General features: G+C 40.1%; 1 protein-coding gene across 1 annotated transcript; it reads left to right on the top strand.

Moving 5' to 3' along the window:
* Positions 1-10,751: 10,751 nt before the first annotated feature.
* Positions 10,752-23,460, top strand: LOC109973730 (uncharacterized). Its single transcript, XM_020623521.1, has 5 exons — positions 10,752-10,788; positions 20,401-20,459; positions 22,149-22,261; positions 22,376-22,427; positions 22,540-23,460. Exons 1-5 carry the CDS (start codon positions 10,782-10,784, stop codon positions 23,458-23,460), a joined length of 1,152 nt encoding a protein of 383 aa, XP_020479177.1. The 5' UTR covers positions 10,752-10,781.
* The last annotated feature ends 364 nt before the right edge of the window (positions 23,461-23,824 follow it).

Consider the following 23,824-nt stretch of genomic DNA (forward strand, 5'->3'; position numbering starts at 1 on the left):
AAACCTCCAAGCCTTTCCGGCCCTTTGTCTTCAGGAAAGGAGCCATAAACATGATGGCTAGCTAGCAGCAGGCTACTGGAGCTCTGTCATCTTGAAACTGTCATAAATATGTCATTATTTCCTTGTATCATAATTATTGCAGTAGCGAGATGTCACCAAACTATGACAGATAACATTTTGTCGTAATAAGCTGCTGCTACAAACAATGTATTTTTATGTATGTTATTTACTCAGATTTAGTACAAATGTCTACTTGGGTTCAGGAATTATGCGACAACTCTCCATTTGTCCTCTGTAAAAACAAATAATTTTAAAAAAGTGTCTAAATGAAGACATGTTTCTCACTGGAAATGAATCACTACAATCTGTACATGTCAATATAGTGCTAACTTCCAATTTGGAAAAAAAATACACTATTTGTAGTGAAGAAATTTAATAAAAGTAAATCTTGTATTATGTGCATGTTGACAGACATACATGTAGACTACAACTGGTTGGCAAAGGCGTAAAACCATTATCAGTGCTAGTAGCCTGCCGACATATAGGCAAATGAACTTTACTGTATTTCTTAATTTCTAATTAAAGTATTTGACCACTTGATACATCATGGCATAATGTGATGATACGTGGCTTGGTGAGGCTTTTTCTCTTGGGTGATCACACAGTTGATGCACAGAGCAGTAAGAATGTCAGTATCCACAGTGATATGTGGGGGTGTAATCATAAACAGACAGGTGGGGAGATGGATGCAGTGCACATTAAATACAGGAAAAAAATGAGGACAGCTTCATGGCCAAAGGCAAACTCAGTGTGACAGTGCACTCCCCAGTGCAAAAAGCTGGTCTGCATACAGTTTTCCCAGTATCACAGTCATCTTCAGTTGTTGGTAAAGCTTCAATTAAAAGATAATTTAAGTTTATTACAACTTGGGTGTTACTGAGCTGTAAGAATTAAGTTACAACTCAGATGGGGCAAGAAAGAAGGAAACTATATATTTTGAAATAAAACCAGACTGTCTGTGTTGGTAATAATAGGGCCATGTGGTCATTGCACTGATCATATTATGCAGTCATCAGAGAATAAATACTGTATATAGTATAGGTACTCTATAACTGATAGCAGGATGTCCATGGGTAAGTAGTAGAACTTCATATTATTGTACAGTGACTTTCTCAAGGGCAGCCCAGAAGCAATTTTAGATGAGAGAAAAGAGAGTTTTTTGTTTATTTCTCCACCGAGTCTCTAACCAGTCAGTCTGCCAGTTCAACATGGGGATATTATCTTCCCTATCATTTCTTGGCACTGACCAAGTGTGCCGAGTCCGGGGCAGTTTGCATTTTATGAGACACTGTCGAATCAAGGTTAAAAGAACAAAGCCCGACATGCAATATAACATAACATTTTACAGCAGCTTCATAGTTTTAGGTCAGTGGTTTCTGGGGTGTCTGGAGACGGTTATCGGGATATAAAAACAGAGCAGATATTTCTGCTGCACATAGTTACTTGTGTTTTTGTGACTTTTTCCTACATTTCCTTGTGAATTGCTTTATGGTTTTACAATGTTTACAGCATCCTAAAAGATATTCAAACAAAAATTGTATTGATTTAACTTGCCACCGCAGTTACACATGCAAACTGTGTCAAGATATTGCAAGTAGATACTTTTGTTTTAAGGAGTCACCTGATAAATTTGAAGGGGAACATTGTCTTAATTTATGTAGACCCAAAATTCTACACAGAGACTAAAGTGAAATATTGCAACGTAAATGCAAAGTTGCAAATTCTTGGTGCAATAATGAAACTAGTTTTAATCTAATGAGCTTATCATAATGATGTGGCCTTGTTCTAACTGGCATTAAAAATGTTGTAATCTCTTCTCCTCCAGTGTTTCAGTGTAATTAACAGTCTGCAATGGTCAACAGTATTAAAGCAATGCAATAAAACAGGAAGAAATTAATGTGTGCACAGCTGGGGAGCACCATTTTACAGATTGTGCTCACACTAGACAGCTTGAATAGAGAACACACTGTAACATTGAATTAAAATGGTTTAGGTAATTGTTCACAGAGGAGCTCCCATCAAGACCTGGTTCAGTAGTAATTTATTAACTGAAACTACTAAAAGTGAAACTACCACTAGAAAATGGTGGAATTTTGAGAAAAAAAAAACAGTAAATGTAACCAACTGTCTGTGTCTTCATTACTGACGTTTGATTACATTCAGCTTTGGGCAAATTTACGTTTGTGCTAGAGGTTCAAATTTACATAATGGCTTGTTTTTGTAGTTCACATGACACCTTAATGTGAGATGCACTTGAACAAAAAGATGGAAAAAGACAAAATGCTCTGGAGACATTAGACGTTATTCACTCAGGATTACAAATCGGATGTCAGTAGCCAGGGTGCAATCTGCTATGTAGCATGATTGACAGCTGTGTTACAGTACATGTGATAGATGCACTGAGCAGGCACTTCCCTGAGGCAAAGAGTGTCTTGGAAGATTTGCAGCTGATTGACTAGGTGGGTGCAGAAGTGTGGGATCAAATTCAGTTCAGGATCAGTAGACAGTACAAGGCTTTGGTCCCCTGCCTGTTTGATGTATTTTATTTATTTATTTTTGTTCCTTTGTTTGAATGGATTGTAATTAAAAATCTTATTTTTTATTATAAGTTGTATTTTCAAATTTTAAGAAAGAAGATATAAACTTTAAATTTTCTATTTTGACAAATGAAAACTGAGCTCTCAATGCGATTAAATGATGTCATTTTGCTGTAATACTGGCACTCCCAGGCTTCTATATGTGCAAGTCCATTTATTAGTTTGTGAAGAGTGAACTTTGTGCATCAGAGTAATGGGCTACATTATGGAGTAGCGTCCTCAGAAGAACAAATGTTACTGCTAGTAGCTCCCCCCAGATTAGAGTGACGCCTCACAAGACAAGCAAAAAAGTCCCAGGTAAAGGTCCCATTCCCGTTCTCTCCAGTCCACATGCTGAAGTGGCCTTGGGGAAGACACTGAACCCAAAGTTGGACAGCGCCACCAGTGGGGGGTGTGTGTGTGTGTGAGAGAGAGAGAGAGGTGGCACCACAGATGGCTGCTTCGTAGCTGTAGGCTCTGTAGGCAAACATGGTATGAAACAAAAAATGTCCTCACATTGTGAGCCGGGGGCGGCTGTGGCTCAGGAGGTAGAGCGGGTCGTTTCCTAACCGGAGGATTAGCGGTTCGATTCCCAGCTTGTCCAGTCGACATGTTGAGGTGTCCTTGAGCAAGACACTGAACCCCCAGTTGCTCCCGGTGATGTCACCGGTGTGTGAATGCGTGAGTGCTTGGGAGTGTGAATGGGTGAATGGCCAAATAATGTGAAAGCACTTTGAGTGTGCTGTAAAAGCATAGAAAGGTGCTATACAAGTATAAGACCATTGTCTGACACAATATAAACCTCATACACAGTCTTTAAACTTTATTAAGAGGTTTAACAGCTGGGTGATGAAATGAGAGTCACTGCAATAAATCAAAGTCTATTAGTAGTCAGCAGATGAAGATTCACACAGAACCACACTGAAATACAGTTCTAATCTCATCAAATGTATCAGACTCTGCTGCTTCTGCTGGTCAATAAAACAGAATCATTTTAGGAGTGATTTTCCCATCACGACAGAGTATAACACTCACTTAACTACATTTTTTGTTAAATGTGCAGTGTTGCAGAAAGTTGGATAGTGTCAACATACATTTCATCATCAGCTTGTTGTTGTCACATGTACAGGATGAATAACTTGTCGTGCATTATTAAACAGCATACTGTATATGTAAGTGCTATATTTTCAAATGAAACACACTGGAGGATGCAAAAAAAAGTCATTTGTTTCCAGGTTGCCATAAAACAACCTGGAAACAAATTATATTCTATATGTAAATAATACAAATCAAATTTGAGGTAAAATATACATTTATGTAGGTAGTGTCGTATCAAATCAAGTCTGGCCAGCAAATATAGAGCAGTAAACTGATGTGGCATCTTTGAGTGTGAATTGTAGCCTAAATTATTTGTCATGCACAATATTTGAGTAATAGAGATCAGCATTTTATCACTCTTCCTGTCATATAGAAGAACAGCATTAAAATAACAACTATCAAACCCTGAGAACAGGCTGAAAAGTTTGTTTTGATGCAGTTTTATTGAATCAGGGTGAGATCTAATGTGATTTCCTGTACAGTTTGCCAAGGCTGGTGGAACACTCCTGAACGTCTTGACTGCTGCTTTCTATCACCGCCCCCTGCATCTGCCACCTGCTCTCATCCGCTTACAAGGTGATGCTCTGAAAATTTTCCAGCGATTCCTTATAGGATAAATACTTTCTGGGCTAGGGTGCATTATGGTAACAGAGCTTGACCACTAGGCCCAACCAGCTTCACAGCCCAGCACTGTTTCACTGGGGGTTTGCATAAACGTGGTTGTGTGTCAGGAAGCCACAAACATAGATTGTTTTAAATGTTTGAGACATTCTGCTATTTTTCTGCTAAGTACTCTCATGCCCAAATACGTACAAAACTCATTGTCAGAACAAATGACAATGATTACAGGATGGAAGAGTTATTCTACAGACAGACTGTTGGAAAGACTTATTGATTGACCAACCATACTGCCTCAAACATACGGTATCTCATTTCTTGAACATACTTAGGCTCTCTAAAAATCATCAGTTTACAAACTGAGTTTAGGGAGAGGAAAGTTAAAATTCATGTGCCTTGAGGCTTTAACTTTAATAAATTATTGATTGGCTTGTTTCATCTGGTCCTTCCCTATTCACTTTTACACCCATGTTGTCACAGAGAGGAGGAATGGAACCTCTGCTTAGAGGCTAAGGGACAGGGTGTAAATTACCACCCCAAAACACATGCACACACACACAGAGTTTGACCAGCTATTAGATCTAATCTTTTTGCTGAGAAAATAAACTGATGTAGGGAGAATGAACAAACAGAATCCATCTGTGAGGAGACACACAACTCATTGAAACATTATGTATGTTATGCACACACAGACACACCCAAATTAGTAGGCTGTATAGGCAGATGCCCTACAGTAAGAGACCAGCATCATAAATATTCATACATTCCCTTGATTGTAGATATGTAAATAAATTGACAGTCATGAAATTGCCAGCATCTGGTCACTCTGGGAGAAGAGGAGGAGTGAAGCAAGGAGGAGGGTCGGGTGGAGGATGAGGATGAAAGAGGAAGAAGAAAAAAGATTTGGTGATGAGAGAAGGAAAAGGAAAGCTGAAGGAGGGAAAGTCAAATCACCCAGATTATTCTCCATTTTCAGCATATTGACTTTCGCTCAGTTTCACTCGCAATTACTTAGTGATAAATATCCTGGAGAGCTTATCCATTATGTATTCTTCGGGCGGTGAGCAGCAGCTGTAGCGAGTGCTGAGGAATGAGGAACATCTGTTTTACATGAAGAGAGCTAATGTCTCTCTGGGTGCTGGGAAATACTATCTAACACTGGTTTGAAGTCACTGGCAGTGTGAAGCCAAAATGTAGGTTAGTTAGGAGTTTCAAGATTCAAGATTTTTATTTGCCATTTATGCATAAACAGACAGTCTAGGTATATAGGAATTCATGTGCAGGGCTCTCCTGTAGTCAAGTAAAGAGTTTAAAACCAAATAAATGAACACCTAGTTTACATATAAGATCACACAAGAATACAAAATACTGCATTAGAAAACTAAATCTGCCCATTTATTAACTATGGATCAGCTCAGTTGGTTATGTGCAATTCCTCTCATTCAAAGTGACTAATCCTCAGATAATTATTGTCCAACTTTTCAGCTCCCTTCAGATTTTCTTTCTGAACTTATTATTTGTGTCAGTTTCAGAGATGTTTTTAATCACCTTTATTTGGCCAAGTATGTTACACACAAGGAATTTATTTCCGGTACAGAACCAAGGCAGCCATCTGCGGCGCCAACTCAACCAATGGCTCTAACCATCGGGGGCAACTTGGGGGTTCAGTGTCTTGCCCAAGGACACTTGTCCACAAGGACATGTAGACTGCAGGCACCAAGATTTGAACTTCCAACAGATGCTCTACCAACTGAACCACTGAAAATATACATAAAACCATCATAAACAATTGATATATTAGCATAGTGAGGAAGCTCCTCAATTTGGCAGCAGTATAATGAAATACAGATGCAGACAGTAGACAAAAATGTATATCCTTCAAAATAATATACTTTGCACCAATGCAAAGTTTTAACATTTCACAAACATTCCAGTTCAATCGTGTGTGTGTGTGTGTGTGTGTGTGTGTGTGTGTGTCAGGGTGAGGATTTTAATGTTTTAAGAAAAAAAAATTAAAATATAAATTATTGTAGGAGTATTTTGCTGTTATCACTAGAAGATGGCTTTTGCTCACTAAGCTGAGCCAAACTCATTTGTGCAGCCCTGACCAGGCTATGCATGCTTAAGTAACCACACTGCTGATACTGTGCTGCAAGGCACAAAGTGGGCTCATACAATCTAGGCCAGAGCATTTATCACCTCCTTTTGGTTTGCTTTTCTAGGTGCTATGTAAAGTTATAAACCTTGCACGGCCCAGTCTCTAAGCAAAACTTTCTTCTTTACTATATACAGTAGCTTTGCTTTTCTTTTGTTTTTTTTTTGTTTTTTTGTTTTTTTGTTCAACACACTATAACAGCCTTTGTTAAAAAGTCATTAGGTATTGTTAGTAATACTAAATAACACCATAGTGGACATTTGTTTCATGTCACCCCCTTTTCTTTCCTCATGTCTAGCATTATAAAATTAAAATAAAAAGGCCAGAAAATTTCATGAAGGTGTGACTCTGCTCTCCTTCCTTCTGCCAGGTGATACATGAAGTACACCTTTCCTCAAGTGGGTTTCATCTTTTATTAATGAAGCCTGTACAATAACTTCACATTTTTCAGCTATAGTAGTGATGCTTCTTGTGTCCTTGTGAGTTTAGCTTCTTCAAACGGCCAAGAATGTGCTGAAGAGGTTGTTGTGTCTTAATCTTAATCTCTGATCTAAATGCAAAACGTCTTCCAACCTAAATGACCAATTAGGTTGATGATATGATTCATAAGAATCTTTTCTGAAATAGTCTCCTGGATACAGAGACTCTAAATAAACTACAAGATAAACAGCCAGAAATGACAAACTAATTTTTTCTTATCCCCAGTGCCACAACTAGCCTATTAATATCAAATTTTTAAGCATTTAGGAAATCCACAATTTCAATAGCGTTGAATTTACTTTTAAGATATTCGTTTGATGCAGTGGGCGTGTATGATAAAAGAACAAAGCGTTTACCCCCATGAAAGGGGCAGTCACAACATTATAGTGTTAAAGACGTGTGTGTGTTTGTGCCCAAGGTCTGTCATGATTAATGCTCCTTCAAAGGCCTTGGGGCTTAGGGGACCGCAGATATGACCTATGCAGAGCTGAGTGGCTCAGCAGTCCCGCAAAGACTGACTGCCTATCTGGAGATACACTTTAGATGCCTCCTGTGACCTTCTCACGGATGAAAAACACAGGGGACACTTTGTACATGGAGGTGAAGTGTGTGTGTGTGCGCCCCCAGACACGTCTCTTAATGTACTGGCAGTTACACACCAGTACACCCACATCCTGAAACATTTAGTGGAGGTTGCTTATCTTCCTAGAAAGGTAATGGACTGATAACCGAAATGCACCGCACCCTTCTTCTATTTATGACTCTTAAACCAACCAACCACAGCAGAGTATTTCCTTTGTAATTCTAACCCAGTCATTTTGATACATCATGGCTCTGCCCTTGAGAAAACACACACACACACACACACACTCATAGATAAATAAAGCATTTGAATAGTGACAATACACACAAAGACACAGGCAAATATAATCACTAATCGGTGTCCCACTTTCATTCACATGCATTTTGACACACACAGAGCATGTATGTGAGGCTGAGAAGCATTCTGTACACTTGACACCATCCCCAAGGTCAGTCGATGTGTAAGATTGTGTGTTATGTTAGGTATCTTTGTAGGTTTGACTATCACATCTTCTTTTGCCTGTGTGAGCATCCATTACACTGGCGAGCAGAGATAGAAAAAGACACACATAGTAACACAAGTGTTGATAGCTAGCAAAGGGAGACACACACATACACAAATGCCTGGGGTTGGGGTCCTAAATCTTCATCAGCAGCACAAGCTTGCCTCAGGATCAGAGCAGAAAAACTCCCTGATGAATGGCCTTATATTAGAGTAAGTGTGTGGAGAAGAGGTGGTGTGTAAATGTGTGCATTCATCTGTGTGAGGATGCATGTTAGTACTAATGTTCCTGCAGGGATTAGCTTTAAACCAATCAGGACAGCGTGCTGCGATTAACCCAGTGTGATGAAACAAACCAGGTACATACAGTAGACATCCCCAAAATATAATACATGTCCTCTGCAGATGATCAGTCAGTAACACAATGCAATATTCCCACAAGTATAGATGTTTGTGGCTGGTGATAATAAACCCACAGGGAATTATCATTTGACTCTGACACTGGGCTCCAGGGTGGGTTTTACTGTCAGCTTTACTGTTTTGATTCAGTCCACTCCATGCTCAGCACACAACCTTCTATCAGAAAAACATTGCAATGTCACAGTTTTTGTGAACTGCTACATTGGTCCACATTTTGTATTGTGGACCAATGTAGCTATTAAACATTTTGATGACAGGGTTGCCCGTGAGGCTATGAACCCTAATTGGTAGTTGTTTTTTGTATTGATAGCATAACAATTTTTTGGTTTTATCAATTTTCATATTTTAGCCGTCCCTGATAGGCTAGTGGTTAAGGCACAGCGCTCTTGCCGCTGCGGCCTGGGTTCGAATCAGGGTTTTGTCAGGAAGGGCATCCGGCGTAAAACATGTCAAACATATGAGTCGTCAGTGTGACGATTCGCTGTGGCGACTCCTAAAATGGGAAAAGCCGAAAGTGACTTTCTATCAATTTTCATATTTTGACATTCTAATATGAAGAATAATCCATGTATAAATTTAATTTGAGAGCTTAGTCATAATTTCTATCAGTAAAAATAAAAATATACTCGCCACGCTAATTTGAACCTGGTTGCATCACAGAGGTCAGATGTTATATAGATGTGTATATACAGTATGTTATATAAACTGTTCCATCATATACCATTCACTGTACTTAACAATTGATCTTGTATAGTCCTACGATGCAGCAGAGGATTATTAAGATATTTTGGGTACACTCATTACCGGTCAATTAAATAGTTGAGCTCATCTAAACTGTTGGGTTGTTCCCTGTTTGTCCGATCATCTGACCCATGATTTTTCCGCATTAGACTTCCTCATGGATGGAGATACTAACAGAGTCAAATTGTAATAAACAGAGATGACTCTTTATCACAACATGCATCTTCCCTTGTGGTGGTGTTTGAGGTGCCACATTTCAGTCCCGCACAGCAGCAAAGGAGTGATTGGTAGAAAACCTTGAGTGTACAGAACCTTGGACTCTTATTCTGTGGTCCTGAGTCAGATATCGAGCTTCAAGTTGTCAGGCCAACCACAAGCTCAGTAATAGATTCAAATTCCTTTTATTGAACTTCTCTCCATTGTTTGTAGTTTTGTCTTTGTCTGCTTCAGCCGATGCTACCATTGACATTTTGATATTGACGTCTTTGCTTTGATTTGTTTGTATGCATAATAGCACCATAGTATTCCTTTGACTTTCACTTGTTCTTTCTTTCTAACTCGTGCTGTTCTTTGGCAGACTTCCCCCTGGCACTGGATAAGAGGTGGATGAGCTGTGACAAATTACTTTACAAGTAATTGGTTAAAATAGTCGATTGATCCATTCATTGACCTCTAAGTAAAACTTGTGCACAGCCAGAGGCTAAATGGGATAAGGAAATACACCAACAGATAATTAAACCAGATTCCACTGAAGACCTGAACATAATAATCACTGCAACATCATGCATACTGCAGGAATGTACTGTGTCTAGAAAGCTTTTCCTCCGTGCCCCTCTTGCTCCTATTAGTGTGACTTATTTGAATTCCTCTGTGAAACGCAATGCAAAGTCATCAAAATAGCAGAAATAATGGAGGTTTTGGAGAAGTGTAGATGATGCAAAGTTATTATGTGCACCAAACCCATAAGGAATTTTGTTCCTGTATTAGTCTTTAGTGTTGCTTATAAATGGCTAGGGATAGAGTTGGATTAGCAGCTGCCTTTGGGAGGTAACACAGCAGGTAGAGAAAGAAATACTAAAGGTAGGAGCTTTGGCAGAACAGTACCATTCTTACAGAAGTGGACAAATGTGTTTTCCTCACATACAGCACTACAGGCTGCAGCCAAAGTGAACTACAAATCACTAGTTATTGTCTGTACGTCAAAAGTGCTTTGTCTCTCCTTTCATGTGGAACTCGATTCATTGGGATGTGGTTTCTTGGCTTGAATAATGTCCTAGACCAGATGTGGTGGGAGGGTCAAAGAGCAGTCAGGAGTGGTGTCAATTTGAGTCTCACCAATCTCTAAAGTGGCTGAAAGGAAATTAGGTAGAGTAGCTTTAAGGTGTAGGAGCTATAAGTCAGTCATTTTCACCATTATATTCATTTCAGGTTTCAGCAGAGGAACAGACCAGTTTGACCTGGGGATCAATGTATGTTCTTTTCTTGCACTCAGTTCCTGCCCTCCTGTCTGTGACTACCACTCTTCCCTCCTCCCACTTTCATTGATAGAATGTGTGGTAGGTATCATGTGTGATAACACAATGTTTCTGTATAAGATCGCTTTATGACAATATAAAATACACTTTCAAACTGTAATAATAATTATTATTACATAATTAGTCAGTGTTACATTCCTATCTAATAGGTTTCAAAGAGTATGTGTGGTATACATGCTCTTTTCTATTTAAAGGATATATCTTTCTTCCTAATGAAAGCGCTACCTTTGGTGCTGTGATACTCCATGTTTCATGCAACCTTCTACGATTAACTGATTCATTTGAAGATGACTTTTTCTGTTATTGCTTTTTTTAATTTATACTGCAAAAATATTATTTGTTATTAAAGAGCCGATGACACGTTTTTCCTTGTTTTCTGACTTATCTACAATGTTACAATGGGGAATTATCATCTTAGACAGGAGTGAAAGTTCATAAAATGAGCTGTACCTATGTTAATGTACTTCTATGCATAAGCAACTCAATGTATTATACAAGTCTCACAAACTCTCACTGGTGAGACTTTTTTCACCAATTATACACAATAGGTCACGGATTTTCTTGAATGGTGATAATCTCCTGGCTATGTGTGTTTATGCGAGCGTGCCTGACATCCATGGTGCCATTCTAAAAGTGGGATTTTTAGACTGCACACAAGGTTTTGTGGATATGCTTTACCTCCTGCTGTCTGCATTGTGATCAAAGGATGTGGAGAAAAATACAGGGCCTGAGGTTACTGCATGTCCAGGAATGTTCCTGTACAGGGACTTACTGTTTTACCTGACCAGTTCTAACATGGCGTGAATAGAGCAGCTGGAAACCTACAGGCAGCCGGCCACTGAAGCACTCTAGGGCGGTCAGTGATCAGCATCATCGATGCTGGAATCCTCTGGAGCACAGTACCTGTTTCTTTTGACTGCTTGAGACCAGTGTGTCTGCTGAATGTGATGTGATGTGGGTTAGCGAGAGGATTGTAATGATCCATGATGTTATTGACGGTGCAACACTGAAATAAATTTCACTGCTTTGGGAATGTGGTCACCGGTAACATGAGGGATTTGTGGAGGAAGATGCAGCGATCACCAGCTGAATTTACCGACCTTAAAGTTTCCACTACTCGGTGGAACGTAAAGGTAAATTTAATAAACACATCTTGCATGTCTGCTAATGCCTTGTTTCTGTAGAGAATTGTTATAAGGCTGGAGAAGTTACTGCATCTGCATTATGCCAGTTAAAATACAGGGTTTCTCAATTACCTGTTTTGTTTACAGTGTTACACATCTCTTTTCATCAGTACATATACCGGTGTTTACCTATCTATAGAGGAGAAATTCAAATTAATTAATGCTGTTGCGGTTCATTGTGCTGTCCACTTTCAGATTCTGGTTTGAACATATCAGGTAAAATTTGAGGTATTGTCGTTGTGGAAAACGTATTTTATTCATCACTGTTTTTTTGTTTGTGTTGTCCTGGCTTCCTGACCAGCCTTGTGTCCAAGTTTTCCTCCATAAAGGTGTTTCCCTTGTTCAGAACTTGGTTTCATGTAACACCTCCCTCAGTTGTTGTGCTTATGATAATGTTAGGATTGAGGTTAGGGGAAACACATCTTGATGGAGAAACTGATTTTGACCCAACACCAGCAGCAAGAGTTGTGCATGAACTATCCTCACATTTTTAGGAAGAGGCTCCCTGGTTTTATCATTCTGAAATAATTACAGACTATTTGGAGTTATGAGGGGTGCAAAGGTAATCTAGAGGTACCCAAGATTAAACATTACATGAGCATACCATGGGGACTTTAAGCTTGATATTGAATGTATATCCCAAGATTCAACATTAAATGACTGGAAATGAGCATGCCATGGGGGCTTTAATAAAGTTTAATATTATGAAACGTATGTTTACAGAAAATGAAAAGGGGTCAGAAAAAGCAAGCAAGCAATCTTTATTTATATAGCACCTATGTGAACAAGCATTACAAAGTGCTTTACAGGATTAAAAAACAAGAACATAAATACAATAAAAAGAAACAAGCACATAAAACTAAGGTAAAAACTCATTTGGCACTGGTGTCAAAGGCCTTAGAGAATAAATAGGTTTTTAATAACGAAAGTGACAAAATGACTTGATTCAGTACAAATCAAATAGAGTAAGGGAGGCTGTTCTATAATGAAGTGAAGCCAGAACCGGGGGAGTATGTTTATGTTTTGTGCCCCCAGAAAAGACAATAAAGGGTGAGTGTTTTTGTTATACTGATAGAAGACTTGTTTGGGAGACTAAAGGAGGGTCTTTCCTCACCCAAAATATTTTATTTCACTTTCCCTTGCAGATTAATTGTAACAAAACAATCAAAATACACAAGTAATGAAAGCAACTAGTCCATGAGGATTAAGGTTAGAGTTCACCATTTCATATGCTCTGTCTTTGAGTTGTAGGCGTACTCCTCAAGCAGTATCTGGTTAAACCCCAACCCTAGCCTATCCCAGTAATTTGTGCACAGTCCCTTACTGCAAAAAGGACAAGACAATATGCTGTTAGGATCCGTTCGCACCAGTCAGTGTGCAAACGAGGAAAGAGACGGACCCAGGTAGCCGGCTTCGGTGCATACAGTGATTTATTATGTACAGTGAACAAGGGAATGACAAAAACACAGAGGGAAATGATACGTAGTCCTGTAGATGAGTAATAACCGGGTGTTTGACCAACCGCAGGAGGTGAGGAGATGGAGAGCTGGGCCGAGCTGTCACTCCTGGGCTGGTTGGTGGTGATGGTGGTTACTGAAGGTAGGGACAGAGAGATGAAGGCAATAGTGGAAAAAGATAGGCGACTGTGCATTGACCTGCCTGGGAGGAGAGAGTGGAGCCACGGTCTGGAGGAACAGTCCTTCGGGGAAACACAAAACAGTAGCTGGCAAGGGGATAAATGCATACAAAAACAATGACAACGCACGGAGTAAGGTTGGCCTAGTGACTAGAAAGAACTGGCAAGTGACTGAGGAGTGAAACCGGGTAATATAGTGAGTGACCTAATCAAGTGCAGCTGGTGATAAGGGAGTGAGGAACAGGTGAACGTGATTAGTGTTAATGGGCAAGAGACAGTAGGAAAGGTGAGGGAGGCAGAGCGGCCGAGCAAACCTGACATATGCAGTTTTATTTTTCTGTCCACCTATACTGGACACTGTTCATGTAGATGCAAAAGTGTGGCTGTGATGTCCATGTGTAATGCTAAGAATGTGCAGTACAAGGCAATAGGTGGAATCAGTTTCAGGTCTATTTCAGTTCTGATACATTGTCAGATGACATTGATACAGTGTGTCTGTGTGTTAGAGAATTTCTCTGTATGTCTGTGCTATAGGAATGCTTTGTATTGTAAGATTCTAAAGTGATGGATCATCTACATCCCACACACATGTGGAAATATGTATGGAAACACACACTGCACTTTCTTTTATCTTCCTGCTGCCATGCTGTTTTAACAACCTACATTCAGACCAGTGCCCTTACATAAAAAGTAATATTAGATTTAGAATATTACTCCATTTCATACCTTCATATTTTTCTTGTTCTTTGCTCCCTTCATTTGTTTTCATTTTCTCTCCCTGGAGTTCTCTACCTCTCCCCCGATCAGCCTGCTTTCACCTCCTTTCCTTCCTCACTCCTGCCTCCCATCCTCCCTCACACATGTCCAAAATAACCCGTGTGCAAAAATGGATTACCTGGCTTTTTAAATTATTTTTGAAACATAATTTTTTGAGCCCAAGTAGAAACTCTGCAAGAGAAACTTACAGTAAAACATTGTGTGCATGAGTGTGTATTTGATGTCTGCAAAAATGGGCATGTAGACTTATGCATATGCAGTGCACCTGCTCCATTCGTCCTGCCCTGCTTTTGTCCTTTTCTTAGCTTAATGTCAATAAAAGCTGGTCCAATGTGCACACACACACACTCACCAAGTCCAGCATCACTCAATCATTCTCTTACATACACACACACACACACATATACAGTGGAGCACACACATATAAAAGTGGAGGAATCTGACAATGCATTAGAAATCCATTTGATTTCACCACATGGCTTATTTAAAGGTCATATGTTATGGTTCTTTTTAACAGTTAACTTAGGTCCCCAAAATGTGTTTGTTCATTTTCCAGCTAAAATACTACTGAGATCATACATTCTGGCATGAGTGAAAACCCCTCTGTCTCTGTGACTGTAGCTTTAAAAGCAAATGACTTACTGCCCCACACGACCCCCTTTGTGGAAGTGTCTGTGAGGTCGGTGACCCTCCCATCCAGTGTCCTTTTAATTTCCATCATAATGAAGGAGTCTCATGGCAACACAGGTGAAAGTGAGGCAGATTATGGAACTGAAAAGAGTTTTTGTTCTTTTGTACAGTCAAAAACAGAGCATTGACCATGTTTTGTTTTTAGCAAACTGGGGGCAACTGTGGTTCAGTGGGAAGAGCAGTCGTCTCCCAACCAGAGGGTTTGAGTTTTGAATCTCAGTGCCTGTAGTCCACATGTTTGAAGTGTCCTTGGGCAAGACACTGAACCCTCAAGTTGCCCCTGATGGTTAGAGCCATCAGTGTGAGTTGGCGCCGCAGATGGCTGCCTTGGTTTTGTACCGGAAACATACTTGACCAAATAAAGATGATTATTAGTATTATTATTAGCTGTGACATGTTGAGGTAGCAAGAAATCTCTGAGGTTCTCCTGGGCAGCAGCGAGGTTCATGTGAATGTTCAAAACTGATCAAAAAGTGAATTTTGCACAATAGCTGACCTTAAATTAATTAATTAAATTAATTAATTAATGCCTGTCAAAATTTGGCCCGTGGGTGCCTCTCATCAGCTGCAAGACTGTTTTGAGAGAACCAATTGGGACATTTTTGACCATCCAGACCTGGAGGAGCATACAGTGGCAGTCCTATGCTATATTAAATATTGCATAGATTCTGTTACTGTGAATAAGCGTGTCCGGGTCTGCTCCAACCAAAAACCCTGGATGACTAGAGAGGTTCGACAACTGTTACGGGAGAGGAACATAGCCTTTAGGTCAGGCGATAGGAATTCATACAGTTGTGCCAGAGCTAATTTGAGGAGAGGTATTCGACGGGCGAAACTGCATTACAAGCAGAGGATTGAGGATAATATTAGGACACATAACGCGCGGCAGGTGTGGCAAGGGATACAGCACTTATCCAATCATAGTTCAAACCTCGCTGCTGTCGACGGGGACCCTTCACTGGCGGAGGAGTTGAACCTCTTCTTCGCCCGTTTTGAGGTGGAGCCACCAGAGACAGGCGTATTACACTTACAGTAAAACATTGTGTGCATGAGTGTGTATTTGATGTCTGCAAAAATGGGCATGTAGACTTATGCATATGCAGTGCACCTGCTCCATTCGTCCTGCCCTGCTTTTGTCCTTTTCTTAGCTTAATGTCAATAAAAGCTGGTCCAATGTGCACACACACACTCACCAAGTCCAGCATCACTCAATCATTCTCTTACATACACACACACACACACATACAGTGGAGCACACACATATAAAAGTGGAGGAATCTGACAATGCATTAGAAATCCATTTGATTTCACCACATGGCTTATTTAAAGGTCATATGTTATGGTTCTTTTTAACAGTTAACTTAGGTCCCCAAAATGTGTTTGTTCATTTTCCAGCTAAAATACTACTGAGATCATACATTCTGGCATGAGTGAAAACCCCTCTGTCTCTGTGACTGTAGCTTTAAAAGCAAATGACTTACTGCCCCACACGACCCCCTTTGTGGAAGTGTCTGTGAGGTCGGTGACCCTCCCATCCAGTGTCCTTTTAATTTCCATCATAATGAAGGAGTCTCATGGCAACACAGGTGAAAGTGAGGCAGATTATGGAACTGAAAAGAGTTTTTGTTCTTTTGTACAGTCAAAAACAGAGCATTGACCATGTTTTGTTTTTAGCAAACTGGGGGCAACTGTGGTTCAGTGGGAAGAGCAGTCGTCTCCCAACCAGAGGGTTTGAGTTTTGAATCTCAGTGCCTGTAGTCCACATGTTTGAAGTGTCCTTGGGCAAGACACTGAACCCTCAAGTTGCCCCTGATGGTTAGAGCCATCAGTGTGAGTTGGCGCCGCAGATGGCTGCCTTGGTTTTGTACCGGAAACATACTTGACCAAATAAAGATGATTATTAGTATTATTATTAGCTGTGACATGTTGAGGTAGCAAGAAATCTCTGAGGTTCTCCTGGGCAGCAGCGAGGTTCATGTGAATGTTCAAAACTGATCAAAAAGTGAATTTTGCACAATAGCTGACCTTAAATTCATATTCTGGGTGTGTGTTTGGGTGACTCCTTGATTATGTATATACTTGAGGGAAAGGAGCACTTTGGACACTAAACACTTTGCAGAGACTGGAAGTCACTTATGGGGTCCAAAATTTATCAAATTTTTCAAAAATGAATGGGTGTAAGGTCAGAGCAAGTGTCGGGGGGGGGGGGTTACATTTGTGCTGCTCAATGCATTTTAATTCATGTCAGTGAGCTCCTGTGTGTGGGGAGAGGAGGAGTGATGGAGGGGAAAGTATGGATAAAGGAAAATCATTTCCTTACACATGTACCAATATTTTTCAAAGTTTCTTATTAAATTAAGTACAATATTAAACACAGTTCTGCTTTAGACTTATTCACATCCCCTCACTTGGCCTGAGTGGTCCATGTACTGCAGGAGGATAGAAGAGCCAAGGGAGAAAGGGAGGATAATCACATTTAAGAAAGGATGGTGGTAGTGGGTTAGCCTAGAGGCAAAGCGGATGACTGACGGCTAAAAGGTTACTGGCTTAATCTGAGACTTTGGTGCCTCTTTGAGACTGGCCGGTGGCTGTAATGACTGAAACAACAAACTGAAAAACACCTAAAGTTGGGCTTGAGCTGAATTTCTAGAGCCAGTTGTGCTGTTTATATAACATACAGTTTAAAGAAAACTACATCAATTTGTGCTGAAGTCACACGTTTCCCCTTCGCTCTAATGTAACATGTTTTGTAGTTTGCAATTTTAATAGAGATTACCACCAAGCTTGTTTTAACATCTATACATCCCTCTTTAAACCTGCATGTATTCACTTTTATCCACTTGTGGGTGGTACAACAAGCTGTAGACACATCATTGGTAACCGTGTATGCAGTTGATGAGACTAACGTGCTAGCTAGAGTGGCAATGCCTTATTTTCACATGGAAGCAGCAATAGCATTTATTTGAAGCTGTGTTTGTGTCCGCCTGTGACTACTGCCAAATGTCAACACAAAACACAAGGTGGAATATTTAATAACTTCGATCATAGTTTAAGTCACCATGCACCAGTGCACAACAGAGTTATGGATTGTAATGCCTTCCAGTCCCTGTAGCAGCTGCTACAAAAAAATTACAAGCCATTTTTATTAACAAACTATGAAAGATACTAAGGGGAAACATTTGTTGTAAGGTCACAAAATGAGGACAATATGCTGCTGCTGCAGGAACAGAGCATCACACCATCTTTATTGCTCCCTGTGCAGAAAATAGTTTCTTTCACTCCTCCCAGTCTGTTTCCACCCTCTCATGTCTTCATGGTGAACTCAGCTGTCAGGTTGAGCCAATAACAGGTTAAAATCTGGCATTTTTGACTTTTGAAGCTCTTGTGTACCTTTAATACGCACCACCACACTGTAGCATCTTTACATTCTGGAAGTAAACTTTGCTCAAGTAATTTCACTTCAGAGATACCAAAGCCTTGACCAATCTTCCTCGCTTGCCACAGATTCTCCTCTTGAAGATAGTAAATACACATAGATTTAATTAAGGTGGGAACATGTTGGGAGAAGTGGGGAGAGGTGGTTTTGAACTGTATGTTGGAGTAGATGGGGTAAAAAAGTTGAGAAAATGAGAAAGAGAGATTAGTGAGGAAGGCAGAATGAGTTATTTTAGATGGCAAATGTGTGCCAGAGCTATGGCCAGTAATCTCTGGTGAATCCATACTATGTCAGTCTTTCTTCTGCCGGCTCCTTTATCCATCTGTTCCCTCTGTCTGATTTTTTTTCTTCTAGTAGGAAGTTTGTTTTCGTTTGCCTCTCCATCACATGTGCCTTTGTCAGGATGCCGTTGCTCTGAGGCCCCTCTGGTAGTTCCCTTCCCTCTGCCCCAGCTCCTTTCGCCCACATTTTCTTTTCTTCTGGGCTGAGAGAAAAAAAGCAGATGACACAAGACAACCCGTAAGCGCTGCATCAGCACTGGCTGCCTCTGGAAAATAATAAAATGGTGGTATAATTCAGCACTGACAAAGAGCTAATGAGGGATGGAGGGGAAAGAGGGGGAGAGCGAATGGATGGGAGGAGGTGGGTGGTTGCAGGCGGTCTGTCATTCAGGTGAGACCACACTATAAACAAATGTCAAAAGAGCTCTTAATTTGCATAAAGCTCTCAAAGGGGAAGTTGAGTAATTTGAGTGTGATGTCATCTGGAAGCCATATTAGAGACCTGCATATTAAAGCAACAAGAGCTCATTTGTGAATCTTATTTTATTTAAAAAGCATGGCATAAAGTGGGTTTCAAATTTTAATTCATATTTTCAATTAAACAACCTGAGTATAAAAGCTGAATATTTGGAAAAATACTGAAGTATTGCAAAAACATTTTTGGCTAGATACATCAGGAAAATGCAGTGGAAACAGACTTGGTGAATTATTCACGATTGGCACGACAATGACCACTAAAGAGACTAAAATACATGTGTGTGGAGTGATGAGGACGCCTTCCTTAAAAATGCTACATTTCCATCATGGCTAAAACCCTGCCCCCTCTATGTTAGTTGATGGAACAGGAGACAACAAAAAAATTAAATGTACAAATTATACAAATTTTCCAGAGATGCTTTCTGTCACTTTAAGTCGATATTATCATACTGACTTGTGTTGAGTACGCTTGTTTTTAATCAGTTATTTGATGATATAAAAAGGGGTGTATTTCTGATGATTTCTTAGCTTTAATTGGTGGATTGATACACCAGCTCTGGTCATTACTGCATGCAATGTGGTTACAAAATGTGTCACAAAAGCAAGATGGCTATCACCTTAGTGCCTACACTTTACAACATTTCAAATAACCATGCTACTGTTTTGCTTAATGTCACAAGTATAGTTTCAAATTTATTAAATGGCTAATTAAAGCACGTGGCACTGGACTTTGTATTAAATATTGCTGATGTAAAGGCATAAGCAGTGCAGACAGGGACTATTTTCAGCTGGGGAGTAATATAGATTTGGTGCTCTAATGGGTATTTATGCTACAAGTGGGGTTGGTTGAACGGTGCCCATGTTCATGGAAACAAAGCAGCATGTTGTACAACCTCACCCATGAGTGTGGCTCACTGATGTGAGTCTTTGGTTTCTGTTTACATAGTTTGCATTTTTGGGGTTTTTGGTTAAAAAATACAAGATCACCAGTGACTGACTTTACATCTGTTGCTATGTACATAGTTAGCATTTTTTGATTTGTGTTGCTGCCACATCTTAGTTCCGTGTGTTTATCAAACCCTTTGCTGTTTTTCTCACATTTAAAACTTCACGTCTCTTAAAAAATGGATGTCTGCTTCATTTTTGAACAAGTCCAAAAAATGAGACCATCTTCCTTCTCTGAAGTAGAGCGACACCGCTACCAAGCAGAGGTAAGTCACTGTGAATTTAGGTTACACTGTATACCGTATTTTCCGGACTATAAGTCGCTCCTGAGTATACGTCGCACCAGCCAAAAAATGCATAATGAAGAAGAAAAAAACATATATAAGTCGCACTTTTGGGGGGAAATTTATTTCATAAAATCAGAGACCAAGAACATACATTTCATCTTGAATGGATGTGTCGGTCATCTTGAGTATCCTCCGCTTTTCGCTAGTCCCACACACCTCGTTCACTCCAAACTTTCTTTCTGCTGCTCGATTAACGTTTTCGGCTGCATATTTTACTACTTGATTGATTGATTTATTCTTTCAAACATGCAGAACAGAACAAATGAACAAATGACAACAACACACATAATTACACATATCCAACCAATGCTAATTCAAAATCAGTTTGCTTACACCTATTACATGTTTGAATGGAGTAGGAAGAAGTCAGACTTATCCAGTCCTACCCCATGACATCATATTATACAAAATTTCATGCATCATTGGCTGCAAGCAGTATCTCTACATAGATAAAACAGAGTGTTTCCTTAATGCCTTCTCGAATAAATCTTATTCTTGCATATATCTTGTATAACACATACATTTATATTTATGTTTAAACTCCTCAATTCTAGTACTATTTTTCATGTCCACACTTAAATTATTCCATAATTTGACCCCACTTATAGAAATACAAAATCTTTTTTTGGTTGTACGTATAGCATGAACATTTAAATTTAACTGACCCCTTAGATTGTATCCCCCTTCCCTTTCACCAAATAACTTTTGGATTCCACCAGGTAATAAGTCGTTCCTGGCTTTATACATAAACACAGCAGTCTTATATTCCACCAAATCTAAGAACTTCAACAATTTGGACTGTATGAAAACTGCATTTGTGTGATCCCTATACCCCATCTTATGTACAACTCTTATCGCTCTCTTCTGTAATATGTACAATGGTTGAAGTGAACTCCTGTATGTATTTCCCCAGTTTTCAACGCCATACTCCAAATATGGCAAAATCAATGAAGAATACAAAATGCGCAATGCTTTAACGTCCAGCATATATCTAACCCTTGCCAATATCGATATATTTTTAGCTATTTTATGCTGAACATGTCTGATATGAGATTTCCAGGATAATCTGTCGTCAACCATGACACCCAGAAATTTGATTTCATATACTTGTTCAATGTTGGCACCCCCAATTCTCAATTGAAGTTCATTATGTGGTCTACGGTTCCCAAATACCATATATTTAGTTTTCTCCAAGTTCAAAGATAGTAAATTACTATCACACCATTTCTTTATCTTCACAAATTCCTACTTGCAGCTTGTAATCTGTAGAATATGATTTTCTTTTTGGGGGCATTTGTGGTCAGTCTTTCTCAGTTGTCTTTATAGGTTGATGTTTACATTTTCGGTGGTACAGTAGTGATAGGCGCGTAGATACTGGCACACAAGCCGAGAGCGCCCTCTCACGGCTGTCAGTGTGAAAATAACGAACATGTGAAATTTCAATCTACGGTAATCTTAAAAAAAAAACATACATAAGTTGCTCCGGAGTATACGTCGCAGGACCAGCCAAACCATGAAAAAAAGTGTGACTTATAGTCCGGAAAATACGGTAATAATCTGTTTTTTGTGAGCTGATTCAAACTGTACCATGATCAATGTGTGTTGTAGAAAATGATGTTGAGGCAGTTTATGCTCATGAAGCAACAAGATCAAGTTCCTGATGACTTATCTGTCAGAGACATGAAGTCCTGGCTGCTAACAGGAAGACGTTTCCTGGAGGAGTGAGTCACACTGCTCCTGACTGATTTGACTCACGCTCTTATGGAAAACATTTCACTTTTATACAGATGTTTACAAATTATATTAGATGGATAACAAAGTCTTTATTTTCACAGGTTTCAGGAAATAATTGTAGAGGACTGCAGAGACCTGTTCATGGCTGAACTGGTAAGTAAAACAGAGAGGATCTTAAGACTTGAGCTTTATATCTCTACATGATTTAGAATTAGGCAGCTATCGGCTACATTATCTTGGTGCTGACACTGAATGATGTTGACAGGCCTGGACCACAGCGAGACACATGTGTCTCAATCAGATGGAACAAGAGCTCCTGGAAGAGCTGAGCAAAGAGAAGCAGCTTTCACAGCTGTTCAACAGGCAGGTCACACTGGAGGGCCTTCAGATGTTCCTCTCAGTCCTCCGCCCAGCAGCAGAGCAGGCTGTACACACCTGCCTTCCACGTCTGAACAGAAAGCTGCTGAGAGTCTTTAGTGTTACTCCGATCACCAGCGGTCCACTCTCTGATGAGGACACTAAAGCGGTCGCGCTCATGGAGCTGGAACAGGTGACTGCAGCCCTGGTACCAGAGTTGGTGGACACTGTGCTGAAGTTCCTCCTGGACAAACCAGAGCAGGAGAACCAGAGTGAAGCTGCCAGTGCTGAGATTGGCAAACTGCTGGCTAACTCAGCAGCTGCCTGCCTCTGTCAGTTTGGGTCAGTTCCTGTGATGCCTCTGCTTGATGTCTGCACCATGGCAGCCCAACGCATGGTCAAAGCCATCTACAAGAGGTATGTTGACCGGTCCAGGTCATTCCACCTGATGGACTATGATGAAAGCTCTTTTGTTGCCAGAGAGGGTGTCATCTCTGCCATCCAGGACATGGACTACACTGTGGAGACTGACACATCCAGCCAGGCCGACCTTCATCTCGGTATCTCAGACAGGCTGAAAGAGGAACTGGAGGAGAAGAGGGAGGCTTCTCCAGAGATTTCCCATGATGACAATGTGGCTGGCGGGGGGGCCGGCCTGAGCACATCATTGATCAGACTGGAAACCAATGATCAGCTGGTAGCACTGCAGCAGGAGGAAGTGGATCTGTCTGTGACAGAGGAATCCTCGGTCAAGGACTGTGACGTTAAGAAAAAGGGAGGTTTCTGGAGGATGTTAACATACTTTTTTCATGCTCAAACTAAGGAATGATTAGTCTGTAATAACAACATCACATGCATGAAGTAAATATTCATTTGAATTCAGTAACCATTGTTCCTGTATTTATTGTGTTTTTGTGTCAGTTTCAGAAATATTATAAAGGAGTGTTAAAGCATTCACAAAACCATTGCATACATGATAGCTCAGCTGCTTTGAATAATTAAAATCATTTAATTGATGCAGATTACACCATAAGTGTTGGTGATACTAGCCCTGGTATCAGATCTGAACCAAATAATGTAGTAGTATTGTGTCATATTCCACATTTGGTTAAAGTAATGAGTGCGTGATCCATCTGGGTTGAAAGTCCTTTCTGCATCTCTGCTAGTCTCCACTGAACATATCCTTGATAAAA

Source organism: Monopterus albus, unplaced genomic scaffold (assembly GCF_001952655.1).
Source record: "Monopterus albus unplaced genomic scaffold, M_albus_1.0 scaffold303.1, whole genome shotgun sequence".
Lineage (NCBI taxonomy): Eukaryota > Metazoa > Chordata > Actinopteri > Synbranchiformes > Synbranchidae > Monopterus > Monopterus albus.

Excerpts from the sequence above, each read along its gene's own strand:
- LOC109973730 (XM_020623521.1), top strand. Across the intron at positions 22,262-22,375 it reads GGAAGACGTTTCCTGGAGGA|GTTTCAGGAAATAATTGTAG; the intron begins GTGAGTCACACT and ends TTATTTTCACAG. Across the intron at positions 22,428-22,539 it reads ACCTGTTCATGGCTGAACTG|GCCTGGACCACAGCGAGACA; the intron begins GTAAGTAAAACA and ends TGATGTTGACAG.